The 21325-nt window shown below is 38.0% G+C and overlaps 1 protein-coding gene across 8 annotated transcripts in view; it reads left to right on the top strand.

The window, feature by feature from the left end:
- septin9b (septin 9b) overlaps positions 1-21325 on the top strand; it is an 82183-nt gene that overhangs the window by 51069 nt on the left and 9789 nt on the right. For 5 of the 8 annotated variants that reach the window (XM_028017844.1, XM_028017843.1, XM_028017842.1 and 2 more), the window contains 4 exons: positions 12213-12398; positions 18959-19090; positions 19243-19324; positions 20425-20562. In XM_028017844.1, the coding sequence (XP_027873645.1) occupies positions 12213-12398; positions 18959-19090; positions 19243-19324; positions 20425-20562 (538 nt within the window). Of the gene's footprint in view, positions 1-1712; positions 1863-2084; positions 2105-11652; positions 11790-12212; positions 12399-18958; positions 19091-19242; positions 19325-20424; positions 20563-21325 lie in introns of those variants that run through there. The other 3 variants (XM_028017846.1, XM_028017849.1, XM_028017847.1) reach the window with 3 other exon arrangements.

Below are 21325 nucleotides of genomic sequence, written 5' to 3' on the forward strand. Positions count from 1 at the left end.
GCTTACTCATAAAACATCGATAAGTTAAAGCAAAGACAGATCAGATATCTTCTCTGTAGACAAGAGGTCGTAAATGTTGAGTTGTGTTCTTGAAAAAAGTTTGCATAACTTTGTCTGCAGAACACAGATTCAATTTTTGTAAGATTCTTAAGTGACCTTCCAAGTAGACAAACCTCTGCTCCATGTCAGTTCTTTCAGATCGGATTCAACATATTTTCTGAGATTTTTAAAATTAATTTCATTATGTCTATAAGGACAATTAATACACATACCTTTTACATTTGCCAAAAGTACCCGATAAACACAATTTTCTACTTTGACTTTCACAAGAAAACCACAACCAAAACAAAGACTGAAACCCAGCCGTGGCAGGAAGGAAGCCTTTCTGCTGAACGTTATAAACGTCTCTTAGACCTTCAGCCGGTGTGCTGATGGGAAAAAAAAGTATCAACCCATATCAACACAGGAACAAATAAATCACTGAGTTGTCCATGTCACTCTAACTCATCAATAATCTCAACCCGTCTTTCACTTTAATCATTAAGTTTATTCCCAGAACATATTTCTTTTTCCTTTTGACATTGCAGTCTTGCAGTTCGGGTTTGCAGGGGTCACAGGATGCAGGAGTGATTCAAATTTCTAGGAAACATTTGGAAACAGTTTCATTTGTTTTGCTGCCAATGTTAAATTCGACGCAGCTTCACTCAATCTAGCTGGTGTTGTTTAGCCTTTAGGATATCCTTTCTTAAAGGAATAGATGCCAGTTATGTGGGAAATAATTTCCATGTGTATTGTGTGAGCCTAACATGCTTTAGTATAAAACTATAAGCAATTTGTGGCCACATGCAAAGGTGAAATCAGTGACTGAAGTATAAAAATCCACAACCACATCTTTTCTTTTTTATTCAAAAAAGCAAATTATTAATTTTTGATTACAGTAGATCAAAGTGAGGGTTAATTAAAGTATGTATTTTTTTCTTTTGATAGAGCTAAATTTTGAAGAATTTAGTCAGAATACAATATTCTAGTCTAATAAAACATCTCAAATCCATTTGATGTTGAAGAATGTAATGCTAGAGGCTAAAATAAAAGTAATTGTATATTGTTTATCACCACATCTGGACATAAAATAGCCTTTCACAACTTAAAACACTGTAAGATTACAAGTGTGTGTATTTGGTTGGCTTTATTTGTTTAATGAGACTTCTTATCATGCTAAGCGGTCTTATTTGGCCCCCCGTTTTTACACTAATCCAAGCTAAAGTATAGCCTCTTTTACAAATGATCTCTTTAAATGTCTAAATATAGAAGAGTTTTGAGTTAGTCATGGGTTTAATCATGTGTTAGTCAGAGCTGGAGGGATGCTGTGTTTGTGCCTCCCAGAGACAGAGAGCTAGTGATCGCTGAGGAAAGGAGATGACCAAATCTCCTCAGCTGGTCCACACACAGTTTGTAAAATTTAATACCCTCCTCTGTTAAACAAAGCAGTGGGAGGGAAGGAGCAGATGGACACACACAGGAGGAGGGAAAGATAATATTATACCAACACAATCATGCACACACACACAGGTTGAAGTCTATTTGCATTTTCAGTTGTGACATAGACAATTTTTTCTTTCTCAAGTGGGTTTTCTCGCTCCCACGTGGATTGGGAAAACTCTCCTGTTTCCCTAAAGTTCTCCACTGACTTTCTCTGAATGAGGGGTGTGGCAGACGAGTGCCTTGGGATGGCGGTCACGTGACACTGTGGGCGTGGCCAGGGAGCAGCAGCAACAGAAGCAGTTTGGCCTCACAAGCTGGAGCTGTGATTCAGAAAGGAAGAGAGTGGGAGAGAAGGAAATAGAAGGAGAGGAAAGGGTTGGGTGAGTTGTCACTTTTCATGTTTGCTCTGTTCTTTCTGTCTTGTGCTAAAACTTGGGAATGGTTTCACGAAGAAAGAAAAAAAGTGTTAGGCTTGAAGAGTAAAGTAGGAAAACAGAGAGGGGGTTGAAATGGATGTGTTGAAGCTGCTTGTTTCTCATTTTGCCAGGTGTTCGTTGCTGTGTTGTGCTTGGACTGAAGTTCTGAAGCAGAAAGGTGAAGCTTGAGCGTGTTTTGCGAGGAGGTGTGTGGAAAGACCGTAATTTTGTTTGACAGCCTTATACTTGGTGGAATATCTGCTCCCCTGCTCTCTCATTGTTCAGTCATTGGAGAGAGTGTGGGGGGTCAGCACTCCCATTCCTCCTCCCCTCTTCTTTTCTTTCTTCCCCCCCCCCCATTGTGTCCTCTGCTCTGCAACATGCATAGATGGTCAAACTTCCAAAATGAAGCTTGACCATCTCAGCTGACCAATCAAAATAGCCTCTTCCCACTCTATTAGTGATTTGTCTGTCTTTCTTCTGTGGATTCACCTCTTACCACAATCCCTTGAGTTCCCAGCCTCAGTTTGGCCCAGATCAGTGAAGCCAAGCTGTTTTGATGCAGCTTAATTTTGATTGTCTCAACAATAATTTGTTGGGGGAGAAGAAAAAAAAAATCTATCTTGTTTTATTTTTAGATTTTCAGATCTGCTATTAATCAGAAAATAATAACTGACCTTTGATTTATGTTAAGCGTTCAGACTTTCGAAGTATCATCCATCAACCACATGTTCACTGTGTCACATGGTCTTCCTCTCTGACTTGCCCTCTCTTTCCTGAATAGTTGCATTGTTGGATACTACACCCAGGTGTCTTAGATCAGAAGTTTTCTTTCCTAAAGTTTTTTTGTCAGTCTAAGGAGGTCAGAGAAGACTTGTCCTAGCAAACTGAGTTTATTATGTCTGGACATGGACGAGTATCACGGTGTAACCAGATTCAAAACTGCTACTGTTGAGTTATTTACACAGTTAAAGTCCTTTTATTGAGATGCCAGAGAAAACTTTGGAGTAACTGGGGTTGCAGCACTGCCCCTCCCCCTCTCATTGCTAAGAACTGCTTATTCAGAAGACTAAAAAGAACCAAATGCTCTTTAACCAAAAAAGGAGAAATTTGCCTCTTTGGAAACTTTTTGGTTTGAAAAGACTGCCGTCATGTAGAAAGTAACCAGTGTCACTCGTCACGCTGATTTAGGCAACTTTGTTTTAAAATCATTTGCAAGTTATGAACAACAACTCTGTTAAGTTGGGATGCTACCCCAGGAGATAGCTCAACTAATTGCCTGGTGCTAGCTAATACCACATTGTTATACTCCCTGTCCAATTCCTAAAGTGCAGAAGGGAAAAAAATATATTTTGAGCCCAATAATTTTCCAGGTTGTGTTTGGATTATAATAATTCATTCAGTAAAATTTCAGATTTATGAGGCAAAAGATATTAGAATTGCTTCCACTGCATCCTGCAGAGTTAAAGCTCTTTGGTCACTAAAATTACTGTTCTTTTAATTCAATTTACAGCAGCCCAGATAAGAAAATTATGATTTCTTAAATTTTTTTGATTGGCAGAATTGTACTGCATGATCACAAAACAGATGACTTCAAGTGCAAAAAACATTATGTAGAAATACTGAAGTAACATCTCAAAAGTATTAACTACCACTGATCAGCACCTGACTGTCCAGAGCTTAGACTTCATCATGTTCTGCAGATCAGCTGTCTCTATGTTTTATTTCAGATAGTATTTTAGACTCTGACAGCTTTGTAATATTTCCATCAGTCAAATGGTTGAGGTGGGTTTTGAAACCTGAACGCTCCAACTGAGAAATGGTGTGAAAATCACACCTCACTCTTTGAGTGACAAAATGGTGCCTACCCACTCAATGGGGCTCGACTTTTGAGGTACTAAAGGTTCATTAATAACACTATATACCATTTTCCAAACAAAGGCTGCTTCGTTAATGAACTTGCATGTATTATACAGAACAGACGTTCTGTTGAATCAGTGCTGCAACTGCATCATATTGGATATAAATATTTGTCATTTAAAGCATTGATTTACATAAAAAAGTGCTTCAATCCACCTAGTCAATGTTTAAAGGATTGCTAACCAGATAAAGCTTCTGATAAAGACTAACTCAACCACAAGTGATTGAAAACGTCAGCATGATTGTTCAGGGCTGGTCTCCTTTCCTTTTAGCCAAACTCCAGACACAGATGTTGCTTTTAGAAACTGTATAGGGTGTAGTTGACACGTCCATTTTCAAACCTGAAATCTTGAATGATACAACAACATCTGTAAATGCTTAGTGTTTTGTTGCTGTTGTGGACGATCATCACACTTTTGCTGTTTCTGACCAAAGAATTCGCCTGCAGGCAGTCGAGCTGCAAAGAGGCGAGGTGTGAACATGTTTAACTGTGAACAACGTGACTGTCTGCAAATGCTGCTTTTTACATTTCTGTTTTTTCTAAAGTTCTTCCTCTCTGCAACTGGGTTACATTTATACTACGCCTTTAACATAGTACTTCTGTTTTTTGGTTATTTCTTTGTTGTTCAGTGAAGGGTGACACATTTCTGCGTACATGTCTTGCTCTGTTTATCTCTGTGGATGCCCACAGGAGACAATGCTTTCTGCTCTACATGTATGTCATTGCTGGGAGGAAGTCGGACATGTCATGTTCTTTCAGGGCTGACAGCTTGTCGGCGCTGGGGGAGGTACAGTTATGGTGGTCTCTTCTTCAGCGCTGTGGCAGTGTGATTAAGTAATTATAGGTCATCTGTCAGATTTGGTTCTTGAAATTATGACTGGAAATAAAACATATAGTTTCTGGCATGTGGAGAAATTCAACATGGTCATATTTAAATGAGTTAGTCTCTTTCTTTGAATAATCAGGTTGCATCCTGTACATTTTATTTCTGATCAACTTGACAATCTTGATATTTTGGAGTTATAACATTGTTTCTCACAGTGTTTTCTAGAAAATTTGATTATTTTGTGCATGACTTTGTGTCCTGATTGGTAATTATTTGTTTGGAAATTAGAAATCAACCTTTTTTTTCTAAGCAGTCAACACGCCATACCTAGTTGTACTCAATCGCGCTGACAACGCTTCTCAGTTTGGATGGTATTGCAGAGAGAAGACGATGTGTCAGCTGTTTTCAGTAAGGTGTATGGAAATGAAGTCAGAGGAAAAAGAATAAGAAGCTTTTTTGAAAGCCTATTAAATTTTTGTAGAAGGATGCCTGTTGTTCATTTACATTGCATTAGATGTCAGCAGATAACAGGAAGGTTAATGTATTGCAGCAAAGTTCCTCTGTAGAAAAGTAATCCTTTAGATATTTGTAAAAAGCAAAAAAAAAGGTGCACTCTTTTATTATTTATTTTAATTTTAAATCAATACATTAGAATCAGCCTGAGTAAGTATTAGCAGGTTACAGGTTTACAAAAGTTCTGCTTGGTGAATTTCTAAATGATTCACTTGAAGTGACTTACTGACCATTAAAGAAAAATGTACCTGAAAGCTAGATATATTTTAATTATAATAACATTTCAATTAAAAAAAGAAATAATTACTGTCTGAAACCTCTTAAGTGAGGGAATTCACCCTTCATTTCTAAAACACAAAATATTTGCATAACATTGAAATATCACAACCTGAAGAGTTAACGGTCAGCTGTGAAACACTTCTAATTTCCTCATGAATTGCTTCGTCACATTCAGAATGAAAGTATTTAAACCAGCCAGCCCCCCTTACCACTTAGTGATTAGTGGCTTCCAGATTTACTGCACTACGGGCTCTGTTTGTCAATTTTCCCAATACCCCTTCCCCTTCTGCAGCTGCTAGCTGGTCTTGCGGTAGGACCCTCCTAGTTTCCCTTCCATGTTTCTCAGAAATGTTCAGGCTTTGAGTTATAGCTGTGGTCAGTGGGTTCTCACAATGGCACACAGCAGAACAGTGTCCTCCCTGCTGTGTTGGACTTTGCTTTTTTTCATTTAGTCAGTCTCCGCTTACAACCATTGATCCCAGCTGCGCTCAGGCGGCTTGTTTCTGGTATTTTAACACTTATCTCTGGCAGTGCTCTTTATCTCAGTGATTCCCCCCATGTGATGACCCCACTCTTTGTCTCCTCACATTTTTTTCAGTCTTTTAGGGGTGTTTGAGACCATCTGCTCTGCTCCACATAAAGCCAAAGGCTACATTCTCCAAAGGCCATCACAAGTGACAGTGTCTGGTGGCATTCCTGAGACCTCTTTGAAAATTGTTTTTGTTTTATGGCAGTGTGCAGCCATTGTTGGCCTCATATGCCGTACAGTGGAATGTGAACCTAGACTTAAAAAGTACAGATGCAGTAGGTAGCACAAGAAATGAGAAGCTAGTGCAGTTAATATCAGTGAAGCTCCGCCATAATGCTAACCGTCATGACGTTTAGTGTAATCAAATCTGTGTAATCCTTTTAAGCTTGTTATTGCTGATCTTGTGTTTGGCTTGTCATTGTGAGTGGAACTGATCTCCAGTTTATTATTGATCAGTGGCAGTGACTTAAATATGGTTACTCCATAAGGCATTGCCAGACCCAACAATTGCATTATGCTTATGACGTTCATCATAATCCAGCGCTCATTTCAAACTGTACTGTGCTTCCTTAACTTTAAAGTAGGCATGGGCTAGTATGAGATTTCAGGGTATAACCTTGAATAAAACACCATAGTTTCATGGGATTTAACATTTAAAAAAAAAAATTTAAATAAAAGAATACCTATGATTTGGGCTACAAAGTGGCACAGTTGGTAGCAATGTTATTCACTGGTTACTCTGATTTTGTTGTAACCAGTTATCTAATTTTATCTTTTAGGCCTTCCTCAGCAAGCTAGGCAGCATTGCACAGCAAGTGGTGGTCATAGAGCACTGCAGAGTTACTCTGTGCTCCACACAACCCAATTTAAAGTACTTTGGCAAAAAATCTTGGCGGCTTTTGAGATTAAAATTTTTAAAACTTTGGATATGTTGATACTGGTAGACAGCCCTTCAGGAAAATATAAAAGTCACAGCAGATAATTTGGGGGTTTAAAAACATCAAAATCTATGTCATTAAATGACTTTAATTTCATACAGTGATTCAGAGCAGCTCATTACTGCATATGACTGGGAGTAATTTGAGAACTTTCCAACAAAATAAATTATAGCATAAATACACCTGAGAATGTTGGAGCCATTCAATCTGCTTAATGATTTTGGGAAAATAACTGAACAAACTTTAAGAAATGATTTAGGAAAAATGTCTTGGAGGATGTAATCTGCTCCACCAATTGGATGGTTGAGAGTCTTTCTCAGTAATTCGCCAAAGCGTGGAGCTCAAGTCTAGATTCTAAAACTAGGCTGGGTTATATTTAGTTAAAAATTGAGCTCACCACATCTCATCTATGACCAAAACTCTGTCCACTCTAGGTCAATCTGTAGCTGTCTGTAGTTATCCTAACATTTCACTGCCCCATATTTTTCTTTCGTTCATGTGGACCAGATGGTTCTTGCTGTGACATCTGGTAGGATGGGGTGCTGCATGGTGTGTTGATGTCTTCACCTAGGCAACCAACCAAAGATGAGCCTTCCTCTGACAAAACAATGTTCCAATATAATAGAGCTAGGTCTGAGCAGGTAGTTTGGGGAAAAAAGAAAAATAAGTATTGCTATTGGAACATTTTTGGGAACATATGAGCAATTAGATTCAGACATTTCGTCTTCTTGGGCGAGTTTGTTGTCAAACCCCCTATTATCTATATTTATTTAAGACAAAAAAACAAACACAAAAACACACAATACTAGCCAGAGGTGAAGCAGCAATTTTCCTTGGTTTTTTACTTCCTCACCACTCCATCCAAAATTAACTAATAAAACTAATATCCTATTAAGAAGCAGTAAACATGACTTCAGTGTCATCATTCAGTATGTTCCTGAAGAACACATTGCACCTGCTATTCTAGGTGCTTCTAATAGTAGAAAATAAATGAATTCCTGTGTTCAGCTGCTAACGTCTGAGCTGCCTGACTGCGGATGTGAAGTCTGTGGTTTTTCTACTGTCAAGTCCTCAGTGACAAACAGGAAACCAAGATAAAACTCACAGCAGGAACTCATTTTTATTAAACATGTCATGCAATCTTTTGGACAACCTTGCAACCAGTAACTCTGAAGTTTGCTCAACCTATGAGCAAACTTCATCCTCACCAATGTGAGCGATTAAATCCTGAACCCACCTCTAAAGTGTCTGCATTTAAAAATAAATGACCAGAGCCTGGGGTTATCTCTTTGATGCGATTGATCCATTCATGCAAAGAAAACTCATCCACTTCATTCATTCAAACAAAGCCGAACCTCTAAATGTTCCTGTTGCATGTTGTGGTAAAAAATATAAAATAATTTGCTTGGTGTTGTGTAGCATGTTCTTGCAGTAATCATGGGATGGTACAAAGTTCAAATTGTTTGGCGACAATGAGTGAAAATATAACAGTTTCAAGATATGTTATTCAAAAAATGTAAAATAAAATGTAGAAAAGGATCTGACTTTTATCTGAAATACAAAAGCAGTAGTTTTTGGTAACTACTGTTATTTAGTAATACGTTATTACAGTTATGATGCAAAAATAGAAACCCATCATAATTTTTACAATATTTTCCCTTTTTGTGTAGCTGTCCCTCAGTTGGTTAACATGTGGTTTTAAAAAATCTGCCTATTCATTTAATTTGACTCAAATGAGATGAGGTCACAAGATTTACAGGATACTTGAACTGAGGTAGTGACTCAGCCCTAATCTGGAAGGAAAAACTGGATAAACTTAGTAAAAGGTATTGTCAAAGGCCATTTTATTTAGACAGTACGACTTCTTAATAGCAAATGTATCTTTGTCAATCACAGTAAATTGCAGTTGCTGCCTTTTAGCCAGCTGACCAGCAATACACAGAAACAAGTAAAAGAGAGAACATGTGCGTCACAGCATCTCTTTCTATGAAATCTCATCTAAAAGAACTGAAAATATACAATATATATATATATATATACATATATTAGTACAGTATATGTCTTAATATCTGTAACTGGCCCATTCCTACTGGTTACGTCTATTAAATTTTGGTAGCTAAAAATTCCAAACTAGTCAACTGGCCAGCTTTTCTTGTTATATTTTAAAGAGATTACTCATTAGAGACCATATTCAGTTCCTGAAGAGATTCATTGATACACTCACTGATGCTATTGTTTGTACTGTTTGTTCTTGTTGGTTTGCCATACCGAGTTTCAGTTTCTCATGGCTGACACGTTGTTCCTTTTTGGTGCGTCAGTTAAATTGTTCCCACGTGAGCACGGTTTGGATTTAACTGATGCTGTACCTCTATCATGATCTGAAAATTTATTATGGCATAATGTTGAGTTGCAGATTTAATGAAGAAATCTCTTATGCCTCTTATAACCTCTTATAACAAAAATATTTTGTTATGAGAGGTTTTTACAGGTAGGGGGAAGCTGAAGATTGCAGTCTCTTGGAAGAGATACAGCCTCTGAAAGTACTAGTGCCTGCCTATGAAGGGGAAGTCAATTTTGTTGCAGAGTAGCTGTCACCGCGCCTTTGCTGTGTATTTTCCTCTATTAAAGTATGTTTTCTATTTGTACAAGTTCTGGGGTCATGGAGCCCAAAAAGCAGCTTGGCTACAGACTTGTATGTCATTAGAGCTTATCTGCATCATTCATCGTTCAGGAGGCTTCCAATGCCTTTCGGGTTCAGTATGAAACAGTTCATGTACAGGGTTAGCCAAATGATACCTTGTGATATTGCATGGGAAGATTTGCAAGCAAAAGCTGAATGTAAACGGATCCAAATACCTTAGGAATATTGTACAAAATCCAAGACATGTGTTGGGTTTCTTAAGCACTGCTGCTCTAAATCAACTTGTGCTCACTGTGATGCTGTGCTAACTGAAGGCTGACATTACATTATAGATTACACAGTTCTCCAGAAATGTCATGTTTGCTTTTTTTTTTTTACTTGAATTAATGTCCTGCGAGGTAAATTGCATCTTGAGAGAGTGGGAAAAAAAACTTCTATAGAGATTAATTACTGACTGAGTGGGGCTCTTACATTTTAGGTGAGCAGTTTGTGGTATCGAAGTGCATCAGCTAACCATTAAACTGTCAAAGCATTGAAATTTAGCAGGACTGACGGCGACTTTGAAGGTGTGGCGCTCTTCCTTCTAATCTAAACTCCAGTTATTCTGTGAGTCTTGGAAGAGACGAAGATTTTCAGAAGTATTCATTTGAAATCCATGTAGAAGTCTGAGGTAGAAGAGTCTATGATCACAGGACACATGCAGATTTATGGTGTTTAATGAGGAGACAGACGAAAGTAGTCGTTAGAAATGTATTATTAGCCCTCTGTCTTTACAGTAAGAAAAACCTTAAAAAACACCCACATACTGCAAGTGCTGCATCAACTGGTCATTACAAACGTTCCTCAGAAACATTGCGTGTGCAGTGCTTTGTAAATGTTTTCCTACTGGTTAAACCCTAAGCATCAGTGCAGTGTAATTTTTTTTCCTGCAAAAAATGAATGCATGGGAAGATTAAACATAAATATTTAGAAAGTATTTTAGAAACAACTGTCTGAAAAGAACAGCATGCATCTGGCGCTGCTTTTTATGACACCTCAGAAATAAAACGTCATAACACAAAAAAGAGAATACAGGTCAGGGACAAAGTTGTGGAGAATTTGAAAGCAGGAAAACGTCATAAAACGAGATCCAAAGCTTTAAACATCTCAAAGAGCTCTTTTCAATGCATTGTCTGAAAATGGAGAGTGTATAGCACAACTACAAACCCTTAGATGTGTTTAGGTCACCTAAACTGTCTGACCGGGTAAGGAGAGCATTGATAAGAGAAGCAGCCAAGATCCTCCATTATAACTCTGGAGGATATGCAGATTTTCACAGCACTGGCTGTAAGTTGGGCACTTTGCAAATCTAGCTTTAGTGCAAGAAAAAAGTAATTGTACAGAGAAAATATAAAGTTTGCCTTGAGAAGAGAACTTGTTAGAGACTTTGTTTTCCAGCAAATACCAGCTCTAAGCTTACAACCAGAGTTGCAGTGAAATGGTTTAGTCCAGTGGTCTCAAACTCCAGTACTGAAGGGCGGGGTCCTGAAATTTTTAGATGTCTCTCTGGTTTAGCACACCTAGTTCAAATATTAGCTCATTAGTAGGGATCTGTACAGTTTGACTTCATGCTAGTGAGGCAGTTTCACTGTTTAATTCAAGTGTGTAGGACAGGGACGCAGCTAAAGGTTGCAAGATTCTGGCCCTCAAGGAATGCAGTTTGTGACCACTGGTTTAGACCAAAGCATCATTATGTTTTCAAATGGCTTAGTCAAAGCTCAAACTTAAATGTAGTTCCGAATCGATGTTGATTTTTGAATTAAGGAGGTGCTTCTCTTCCCCCAATTTGACTTGAGTTAAAGTGTTTTGCAAAGACGAATGGGCCATTACAAACACATCCCACTCTTAAAAGTATAGTTCGTCACTGTGCACCGTTTAAACTGAACTCTCTCTTTTGTGATTTTGTCAACCAGAAGAATCGACGATAAACACCTGTAGACTGAATATGTTTAAAGCTGTCATTCAGCTTTAAACATGTGTTTGTGGTTTGTGACTTGAAGCCTCAGACAGACACTACCAAAAGTTTCTGTTAGAGCACAGGAAACTGTTGTCTCCTCCTCCGAGAGGAGTGACTCGATTTCTGCAAGCATGCACTAGCACATTTTGGCAGAGCCGAGCTGTGTTTTAGTCTGCTTGTTGCAGCGTTGCCTTGGCAGACTGTCTTCATTTTCATTTTTCATTTCAGCAGTCCTCCTCTAAATTGAGGTAAGTTCTGATTTGTAGTGACTGTTTTGTGTCCAAACCATGTTTTGTCTGGTTTGTCTTGCTGCTTTTAGACTCGTGCAAAGCAGTGTTGGAGTTTTTCACTGGAATTCAAACTTCTGCACCCATTGTTTCAAAAACATGTACATTTACTGTTTTGCAGTGCAGCTATGTTGTTGCTTTTTTATTTTGGTTAAGTTTAATTGAAAAGTTCGTGACAAAAAGAAAAGCTTTGTCATTTCAATAATGGATAGGTGCAGTAGTGTATGATTTGAAGCCTGGAGCCTTGTTTCACACAGGAAATGAACTACTTAGTGTTCAGACGCCTTTACCCTTCATCTCAGTTTCACTTGTATTCACATCTTGAGCAGTTCCTTTTGAATAATTCAGTGAATAATTCCTCTGTTTATTTTTGCCTTTCCTCAGGGTCAGAGGTCAGCCTGAGCCACAGCAACATGTCCGAGTCCACCAAGCCCCATCATCCCAACCCTCAAGGCAAGGGGGAGAAGAGCCATGGAGGAGACTTCAGCTACGTTGGCATCGATGCCATCCTGGAGCAGATGAGGAGGAAGGCCATGAAACAAGGCTTTGAGCTCAACCTCATGGTTGTGGGTGAGTTGTAATCATTTAATACAAGCATAAACGTAAATGCCAGATAAAACAGAGGCACAAAGAAATCACACCAAAACCTGATTATTTTCAGTTCAGCCAATCCACATCAGCCACTGAGTGATTGAAAATAAAAAAAAACCCGTCAGATCAGTAAACACATCATATCTAAACTAACAGGTTGTGGTGACACAACACTCTTCAGTTTGCTGGCTGTTACTGAGGCAAGAAGACTGAAAGTTGCCTTTTTTCACTGTCGGTGTCGGGATTAAGATGAATTCAAGTTATTTAAAAGGAAACTGTATTTTTACACGTGAAGACGTGAGCAGTAGCCTCTGAGACAGTGAGAAAGCGAGATTTTCAGCAGATAACAGGAAAACTGAACAGAGTGCAGCCAGCCTAGTCTGTTGTTTTTAACTTTCAACCTATGTCTATTGTGGAAGGAAGAGGATTTGGAAATGTTCGTGGGATTTTAGAAATTTCTGAGTTAATGGATCCATCTTCAGTTTGCAGAGCTCTTTATGAGTAATCAGGGTAAACCTACATTTTGTAAGAGAGAGTTCCAAGGTATCATGACTCTAACCTAAAATTGTCACATAAAGTTGCATAAAAATGATCAGGTTTCCATTATTTATAACAGGAAAGTAACAATTATATTGTCAGTCTGCTTCATTTTTTCATGACAATGATTTAACAAAAGGTTTTTCTTCACCTAAAGATATTTACCAAAATCAAAAACTGATTTCAACTTCCATCACATGTAGTGATGCACATTTACATTTCCCTGTAAGCTTACATCTGGTTGAGTGATGAGCAATTATGGAAGACTGAAGTAAAACATGGACTAAACACCCACTGAATTTAGTGTAAGTATTTAAGTAAATTTCCAAATTGCTGCTCTGCTCTTTTAACAAGCTAAAATTGGGTAATTAGCTTGTTTATTTTAGCCAGACTATCGTCTTACTTGCCTAGCTGCTTACTAAACATGTAGTTCTGTCTTCTTAGCATGTCCATTGCATTTCAGAAAAGCCTTATCTTAATAACACTAATGGGAGGTGCTCCTTTACTTCCCATGGCATGACTTTGCAAACAGCTGACTTACTTCTGTGTAAACAGCAGAAATGAGAGTGACTGCGGGTGGCATCAATGCAGCCCTGACCCAAGCATAAACCATAAGAAAAGTGTTTTATGAAAAGTATTGTGGTTTTAAAAGCATAGCTCTTTTTTTAAAAGGGTGGTATACATTGATCCTGGAAACTGGCCTGTGCTTTTTCTCCAGGCTATAGTGAGCTAATTGCTAATATTCATGCTAAACATGCTAATAATCATGCTACAATTATTTGAAATCTCAGTTCCATAAATATTTGTTCTTTACTTTCTGACATCACCTCTGGCCCTAATATAAATGTTAATACTAACCACAAAAACACATTTCTATTCATTCTAGTTCTTAAATATGAATCAGATTGTTTTAAAAAAATTGGTACTGGCAAGTCTAACATTGATCGGAAATCAGCCACAAAATTTTGACATGGAATGTTTGTGGAAGAAGAAGCTAAATTTAAGGGAAAACAGTAGAATTTGCTCCGGTTTGTGAAATGATGTAATCACTGATTGTTTGTTTAGATTTTTATCAAGCACGAGCAGGAACTAGACTCTAAATTTGATTATGTTTGCATGTTACAAGAGACTGATCTGAAATCTAAACTGACACACATGTATCTAAGAGAGCTTGAAGCTTTTATTACTCCCAAATGTGTGGTGTTTACCATAATTAAGAAAAAAACAATATAAAATTTAAAACATTCAATATTTTATGCCGTAACAGTAAGAACTGGTAGTTCAGAATGGCATGTAAAGAGACACGCAAAACCATAGTCAGCATTTACATAATTATTTTTCTCATTACTCACTTTGAACATTTTCTAATGTGTTTTTCTAAGCATTTCTTAGAAGAAATGCCAGCCTGGCGCCTTCATCCACATGGTTTCTTTTTGTTTGTGTATTCATGGTGTACCAAACAAACAAAGCAGCTTGAGTGGATAAAAAGAGGCTGTCAGCCTCAGAGGGACAATTAGTCTGACAAGTTGAAGCGTTCGCATCAGCAGCAGCTGTTACATTGACTGTGACAGTAAGACAATATGAATCGGGCCGCTCCATCAAGTCTGTGTATGCATCTATTTGTGTCAATTTTTATAAACAGTTGTCTGCTAATGGCAAGAAGAGCACAAGTTAAAAATGTTGGTACTGTTCTCAGTTTTTGCCAGTCCAAATTGATTGTGTTTGAAACAAATTTTATTTACCTTCTGGTTCTCTGTCATTGGAGGCAAAAAAGACAAAAATGTGATGGCCAAAAAATACTTTGGGAACGACAGTAGTGATCTAAAAATGACTTTACTGCATTTAAAAGCATTTTGAAATGGTCTGTTCTCATACAGGGTCCTGCAAAAGTACTTGTAGCCAATGGTCTTCTTGCAGCTGTTTCTTCACTTACATTCTTTAGAAAACCTTAAGACCTTCACAGAGCCGCTGTATTTTTTTTTTTTACTCGGAGCGTATCACTAGTTTGTTGTCTTTTAAAGGCAGTTTATTACACTGGATTTTATTTCAGGGTGTTATTTCAGCTAAATACAAAAATTGTCAAGTTTTAATTACAAATTATAATTTTCCTTCCACTTACCACTAATTTATATATGCTGTCGTACCGGTCTATCAAATAAAATCCCAATAAAATTAATAATTGTTTTGAGATGTAAAATGACAAGTGTGAAAAGAAAACTGTATCTAGTCCACTTTTGATGATCTTATCCCCACATTGCATTTGTATACATCCATATCTATCATTCAGTCAGTCTTAATTTTATGTCAGCCTTTTTACCCATTGAGGCGTGAGCAGCTTATCCTGCTGAAAACGAAAATAACAGATTGCCATTTCTGTTAAGGGATATTCTGAAACAGTCAGTGCCACATCTCAGAGCCATATTCATTGAAAGGTAATAACTAAAGGTTTTCCATGTATACTGAAACCCTAGTCTGTGTACCCTGGGTTAACTTGTTCCTGTTGTACACACTGACCCAGACTTTTGCTAAAAGTTTACTAAGGCAGTGGCTTTGGGCCCAGAGGTTTTGGGGGAACAAATCTTAAGATTTCTGTTTTTGGTAAGTGGACATTTTGGGGGATTTTGCCCTCTCTCCCAATTCCCCCCAAAATCTGCACAAACGCTCATTTAACATTGACGTGTTTTAACTTGTTGGACTTTGAAATAGAAAACTAATACACAACATTTTAAAAGCAATGATGTTATAGACCACATTTTTGATCCACCCATGCTTGGTTACATGCATGGAGTCCCTCTAATGTAGTCGTTGTCTAGAAATATATTGCCCATATGCAATGATGGGACATCCATAAGGTTCAAAGTCAACTTATTGCCAGTGAATAGTGACCACAGCCTTTATTCTGGATGAGTTCATACATTGATTATTATGAAAACAATTCAAAGAGTAAAATTCACCGCAAACGGAACGAGTGGCTTGGCAACACAATCATGTTTTTTATGCTTTGATTTTGTTGACGCTGAGAGTTTCTGTTGAAAGCAATTAGCTTTCCCTGGAGGGCAGCAGTTTGTGCTCACATGTTGGTGAAGCATCAGCTCCAAAAGGAATCTCTTGGCATGACAAACAAAGATCTGCAACATAAACTGTGTTTTTCCAAGAGAGAAATATTGATACTAGTAAAAAAAAAAGAGGGTAAAAAGAGGATGCAGAGAGGAGAACCAGAACTCCATGGAGGGTGTTTATAGTACTACTGGTCTGGTCAAAAATTATACAAATTGTTTGTTTTTTTTTAATTAATCCCACACAAAGAATTTGCATGCATTACTGACATCAATGTAATTAAGTGACTTTTGACATAATTTCAGTTTATATTGCATGTGGCACACAGACTACACAACCCTGTAAACGGCTGGCATGTACGCGCTTGCAGCGCTCCGACACCTGAAGGAAAATTCAAAACTCGTGTGGTGAAATGAAATGTTGTGCAACTGCTGAAAATATGTTTTATGCAGCAGTAGATGGAAAAAGAACAGACAATAAATTTGTGATTCCACGTCAAATTCTTATCGAGTGAGCAAATGTACAACGCAACAGTTATAGTGTCAGATTCCTTGGACCAAGTGTTAGCAGACACGTACCTAAGTGCATCATGGAAGTTCAGTTTCTCACAGTCAGGCTGGTGCTGACTTGCTATTTGTGTTTGGTTCAACAAATCCTGAGAAAAATGACTCAATTCTTGTGCTTCGTTACCTGTAGATACTTGAGAGTGATGCTTGGTATTGTGATAACACCAGAGTGTTAATTAAAGTATGAAGAGTCCTGTGAAGAATGGACAGAAGGATAGAAGCAAAGGTTTTTCATGGAGTCTGAGTCGGGTCATTTTAAAGGTTAGAACAGCTGTGGTCTTCGTCTTGCTCCTGTAATCTTGTGGCATTCAGACAGAGTATTTTCTGACCCCCCCCCCCCCCCCCCCCCCCCCCCCCTTCTGCTGGCTGACTTCAGCTAATACGCTCCAGTGTGAGTGTGTCTGTGACAGAGGCAACGGAAATGTGAGCATGTGCTGGAGGATGAATTCACTGAGTGGCCTGAATGTGAAGTTGGTGTAAAAGGACAAGTGTCTCCCTGGGTGCAACAGAAGACCTAGTAAGTTGGCAAAGCTCCACATGACAGTTGACTCCCGCAGGGCCTGATGACAAAGGGTAGGAAAAGGGCTGAGTTTGTGTAAAAGTTCATTTTAAACAAAGCTACATTCCTAATGCATGATCTTGCACTTCACAAAAGCTTTTGTATTTGTTACATGATTGCACGTACACTGCAAAAACACAAAGTCTTACCAAGTATTTTTGGTCTAGTCTTAAGTGCATAAATGTTAGAACACATGAAATGAGTGAAAAATAACTTTCAGCAAGATATAGAAGATTGTTTTAGGTCAATAATTCCTTAATATTGATTTTAAAAAGTACTTGTTCCACTGGCAGATTTTTTTCGCTTGTAACAAGACATTTTTCCCATGTAATAAGGGAAATAATCTGCTAGTGGAACTGGCACTCTTTCATCAATATTAAGGAATTATTGACTTAAAACATCCTCCCATATATTGGGGTTGTCTGTTACACAGGGCGAACATTTTAGAAATATATGGCTGGACACATGAGGAGAAGTTGTCAAGGAGAATATTTTGTGCAATGCCTTTTTTCTTTATTTTTCAGTAAGCTTAATATTAGTTTAGACTAACTTTATTGTGAAATTCAGTTTTTGAGAGGCTTACTTCCTGTAGAACCGCATGTTAAGCAGAAAGATTGCAGTCTCATTACGGTTTTTGCCTGCGTATGCTGTTTTGTTTTAAAGAAGGAAGAGAAATGGTTATAAGAGATTTGGATCTTCATGTTTTGTATTTTAATTTTTTCCTGATAAAGATTTTGTTTTTAAATTCATTTTTTTTGCATGAGGCCTTTTACTTTTCTAAGAGTTTTTCAAGAATGACACAAACACTGGATTTGTTACCATAACCGTGTTTAATGCTAAATTATGGTGTGTCGCTATTATAATGCATTTTTTATTTTTTTGACGGCATCTGGCTGTTCGAACCTGAACTGCATTATTTCAAATTAATTAAATATGGTTGCTTAAAATACATCTGAAGTTTAATGAAACCTTTGTTATATTTTTAAAAATGCAAACAAGGTGACATCTTCTCATTTTGTTTTCAGATACCAGTTTTGTTTGTCTGTTGTATATGTAGACACAAGAAGTGAAAAAAAAACTACAAAATGGGATGTAGAAAATAAAAGCAAAGCTCTAAAGACATATTGAGTTTGTGGGGAGCAGTGATGGTTATAAAGTGTAACAGCTGCTGGCAGGAAAGATCTGCGATAATGCTGCTTTGTGCAACAACAATGCAGCAGTCTCTCCATTTCAGTAACTGTTTTAGCTAGGGTTCTTCTAACCACCTGCACTGGGCTGAGGGGGCATCCAGGGACAAATTCCCTCAATGTCAGTTCCCTGGATAAATGTTTTTTTTTTATAAAAACAAATATTTCTTACACTATTAGCCTCATTCTTTGTGGTTCCTCAACTACAACGTAAAAACGGCTAGAAAAACTGAACCATGTTAAAGTGCTTCTCTTCCTCCCTTCAAGATGTGGAATTTCTGTTGAGTTAACAATGTATCACAAAGACAGCCAGGTTTAATTCATCATATTCATCCCTTGGTGGGTGATAATTCTTTTGTGTGTGGTCTGTCGAATACATCTCTCCTCCAAGCCCCCACAGGTTGCTCATATGACCTTGCAGCTTCACGCTTGCGATCCTTGTCCTCTTAAATATGCAGACACACTCACACACACTACACCCCATACCTCAGACCTAATGTTTTGTCCAGGCTTTTTGGGTTAAGCATACAAAAAGTTGAATTTAAGGGAATGCATTTGCATCCTTGTGAAAGAGAAAACAAAAAAACAGATGGGAATCTGACGTTCTTGCGTGTTTGTGTTTTTGTTTTTCAGGGCAAAGCGGCCTGGGGAAATCCACCTTGATGAACACACTGTTCAAATCCAAGGTGAGCCGTAATAAATCGGTCCAGTCCAACCCGGAGGAGAGGATCCCCAAGACGGTTGAAATTAAATCCATCAGTCACGGTTGGCCTATATTCAAGTTTAATAGCCCACAGCATTTACACTGCACATATGGTGTTATTAATTATGCAGTGTGTTTTTTTTTCTCCATATGGGCTATTGTTTTCATCAACATAATTATTCCCTGACATGGAAATTGTTTTGTTTTTGTTTAGATATTGAGGAGAAGGGAGTGAGGATGAAGCTGACGGTTATTGACACTCCTGGTTTTGGAGATCAAATCAACAATGAAAACTGGTGAGTGAAGTCAGTTCCCTCCATGACTATGTTTGGTTACTCATTACTGCACGTTCCATCAAATTTTAAAGGAGAATGAAAATAAATGTTATTAATAAACTTTTTCACACTTTGTGATGCTGCGGCAACAAGCCTCAAGTTATTTAATTTGATATAGACCAACGCAAAGTAGAATGCATAGGCATTCTACCAAAAGCCTGTGCTTTTATCTCAACATGTCCATTGCAGTTCATAGTCGTCGTTCTGCTGGAACGTGAAACTCTCCCCCATTTTCAGCCTTTATTCAAGGGTTGAAAATTTAAAATCCTTGGAAAATGTCATTAATTTCTTCATTAATTCTAACCATCTTATATGTCTCTGCTGAATAAAAATGCCCCACAGCATGATCAGTCCATCACCATGTTTCACAGTGGAACTGTAGTTTTAGTTTTCCATCCGAATTAGCTCTTTGCACGTTGGCTAAAATCTTGAATGTCAGTCTCATCTCAGTTAAGCTTCTTCTTCCACATGTTTGCTACTTCCAACTGATTTCTACTTAACATTTGTCCGTGTAAGGTCAGATCTGTGGGGTAGACACCACATAGTTGTTTTAACAGATTCTCCCACATGAGCTCTGGATTTCTGCAGCTCCTCCAGCGTTACCATTGATTTATTGGCTGCTTCCCTGATTTAAGATCTCCTTTCCTGGTCAGTTTAGTTGGACAGTCAAGTATTAGTGGGTTTGTAGTTCTCTTGTGATATTGTTTTATAACCTAACCTTGCTTTAAAGTTTTCCACAATTTTCTGTGCTGTGTACCCTGGTCTTCATTATGCTGTTTATTCTCTCTTGTTCTTTAACAAACCAGTAAGGCCTTCACAGAACAGTTCAATTTATACTATTCTGTGAAATAGAACAGTATGAAGTACACACAAGCATTTGTTTTCTTCCTCTTAACAATTTTTCACTACTTTGTGTTGGCCTAAATCTTAGTGAAATATTTCAAAGCCAGCAAATGTAACTTGGAAAACATTTTTGAGGTTTGAAAAATGTAAATAGACATTATAGCGAGATGTTTTCATGTTTGCTAGTTAAACAACTCATTTTTACACTTGTGCTTCAGCTGGCAGCCCATCATGAAGTTCATCAATGACCAGTATGAAGCCTACCTGCAGGAGGAAATCAACATCAACAGGAAGAAAAGGATCCCAGACTCCAGGGTTCACTGCTGCATATACTTCATACCTCCCACAGGGCACTGGTAAGATTGCCTCCTAAAAAGATCAGCTCCCCTTCCAGCCCCCCATCCCACACCCACATCCACCAAGTGGTTCACATTTCCCTCAAATGACCTCTGAGATGACTCAGGCCTCTTTGGAATCTCCTCTGACCGCCTGTGTGTCCGCAGCCCTGTCAGTTTCTCAGTTTCATCCACCACTCTTATGATTTCATTTGGAAATAATCCCTGCCTGAGCTTTTTTAAATGTTAACAAGACCCTTTTGACCATTTCTCTGTATAAAAGTCTCTGATTAAAAAGAAAGATGTAAAACCGGGTGGTTTAAAAATCATGAGCAGATGCTATTTTACTAGACTGTGGTCAAAGAAAATCTCTTTCTGTCGTCTGTGGGAGCAGAATTTCAAAAAAGAAAAAAAAATCTGAAAGTATTGTTATAACAATATACTTTTCAGGCAGTAACTAAGACAGACCCATCCAATGCTGCTTCCCCGTTATGTACCAAGAGCTCCACAGTTGTTCGCATACAAAACAGATTCTTTGTGCAGCTGTGGGGGAAACATGTACGTATTCTTGACAGAAACCCCTCAGCAGTAAGCCATGATGCCACAGCTGCTGCTTCTGGGACCGTGTGTGTTTGGTAAGAGGAGTTTAGGTAGAGCAGTCATGTGGGGCACAGTTGTGGTATTGTGTGGGTGTCCTTACTCATTTGTTATCATGAATATGGACTGCCTTCCAAGTTATTATGGCATTATGAAAATGTATTTTAAATTGGTAGTACTTTATAGG

This window comes from Xiphophorus couchianus, chromosome 5, assembly GCF_001444195.1.
Source record: "Xiphophorus couchianus chromosome 5, X_couchianus-1.0, whole genome shotgun sequence".
Taxonomy (NCBI): domain Eukaryota; kingdom Metazoa; phylum Chordata; class Actinopteri; order Cyprinodontiformes; family Poeciliidae; genus Xiphophorus; species Xiphophorus couchianus.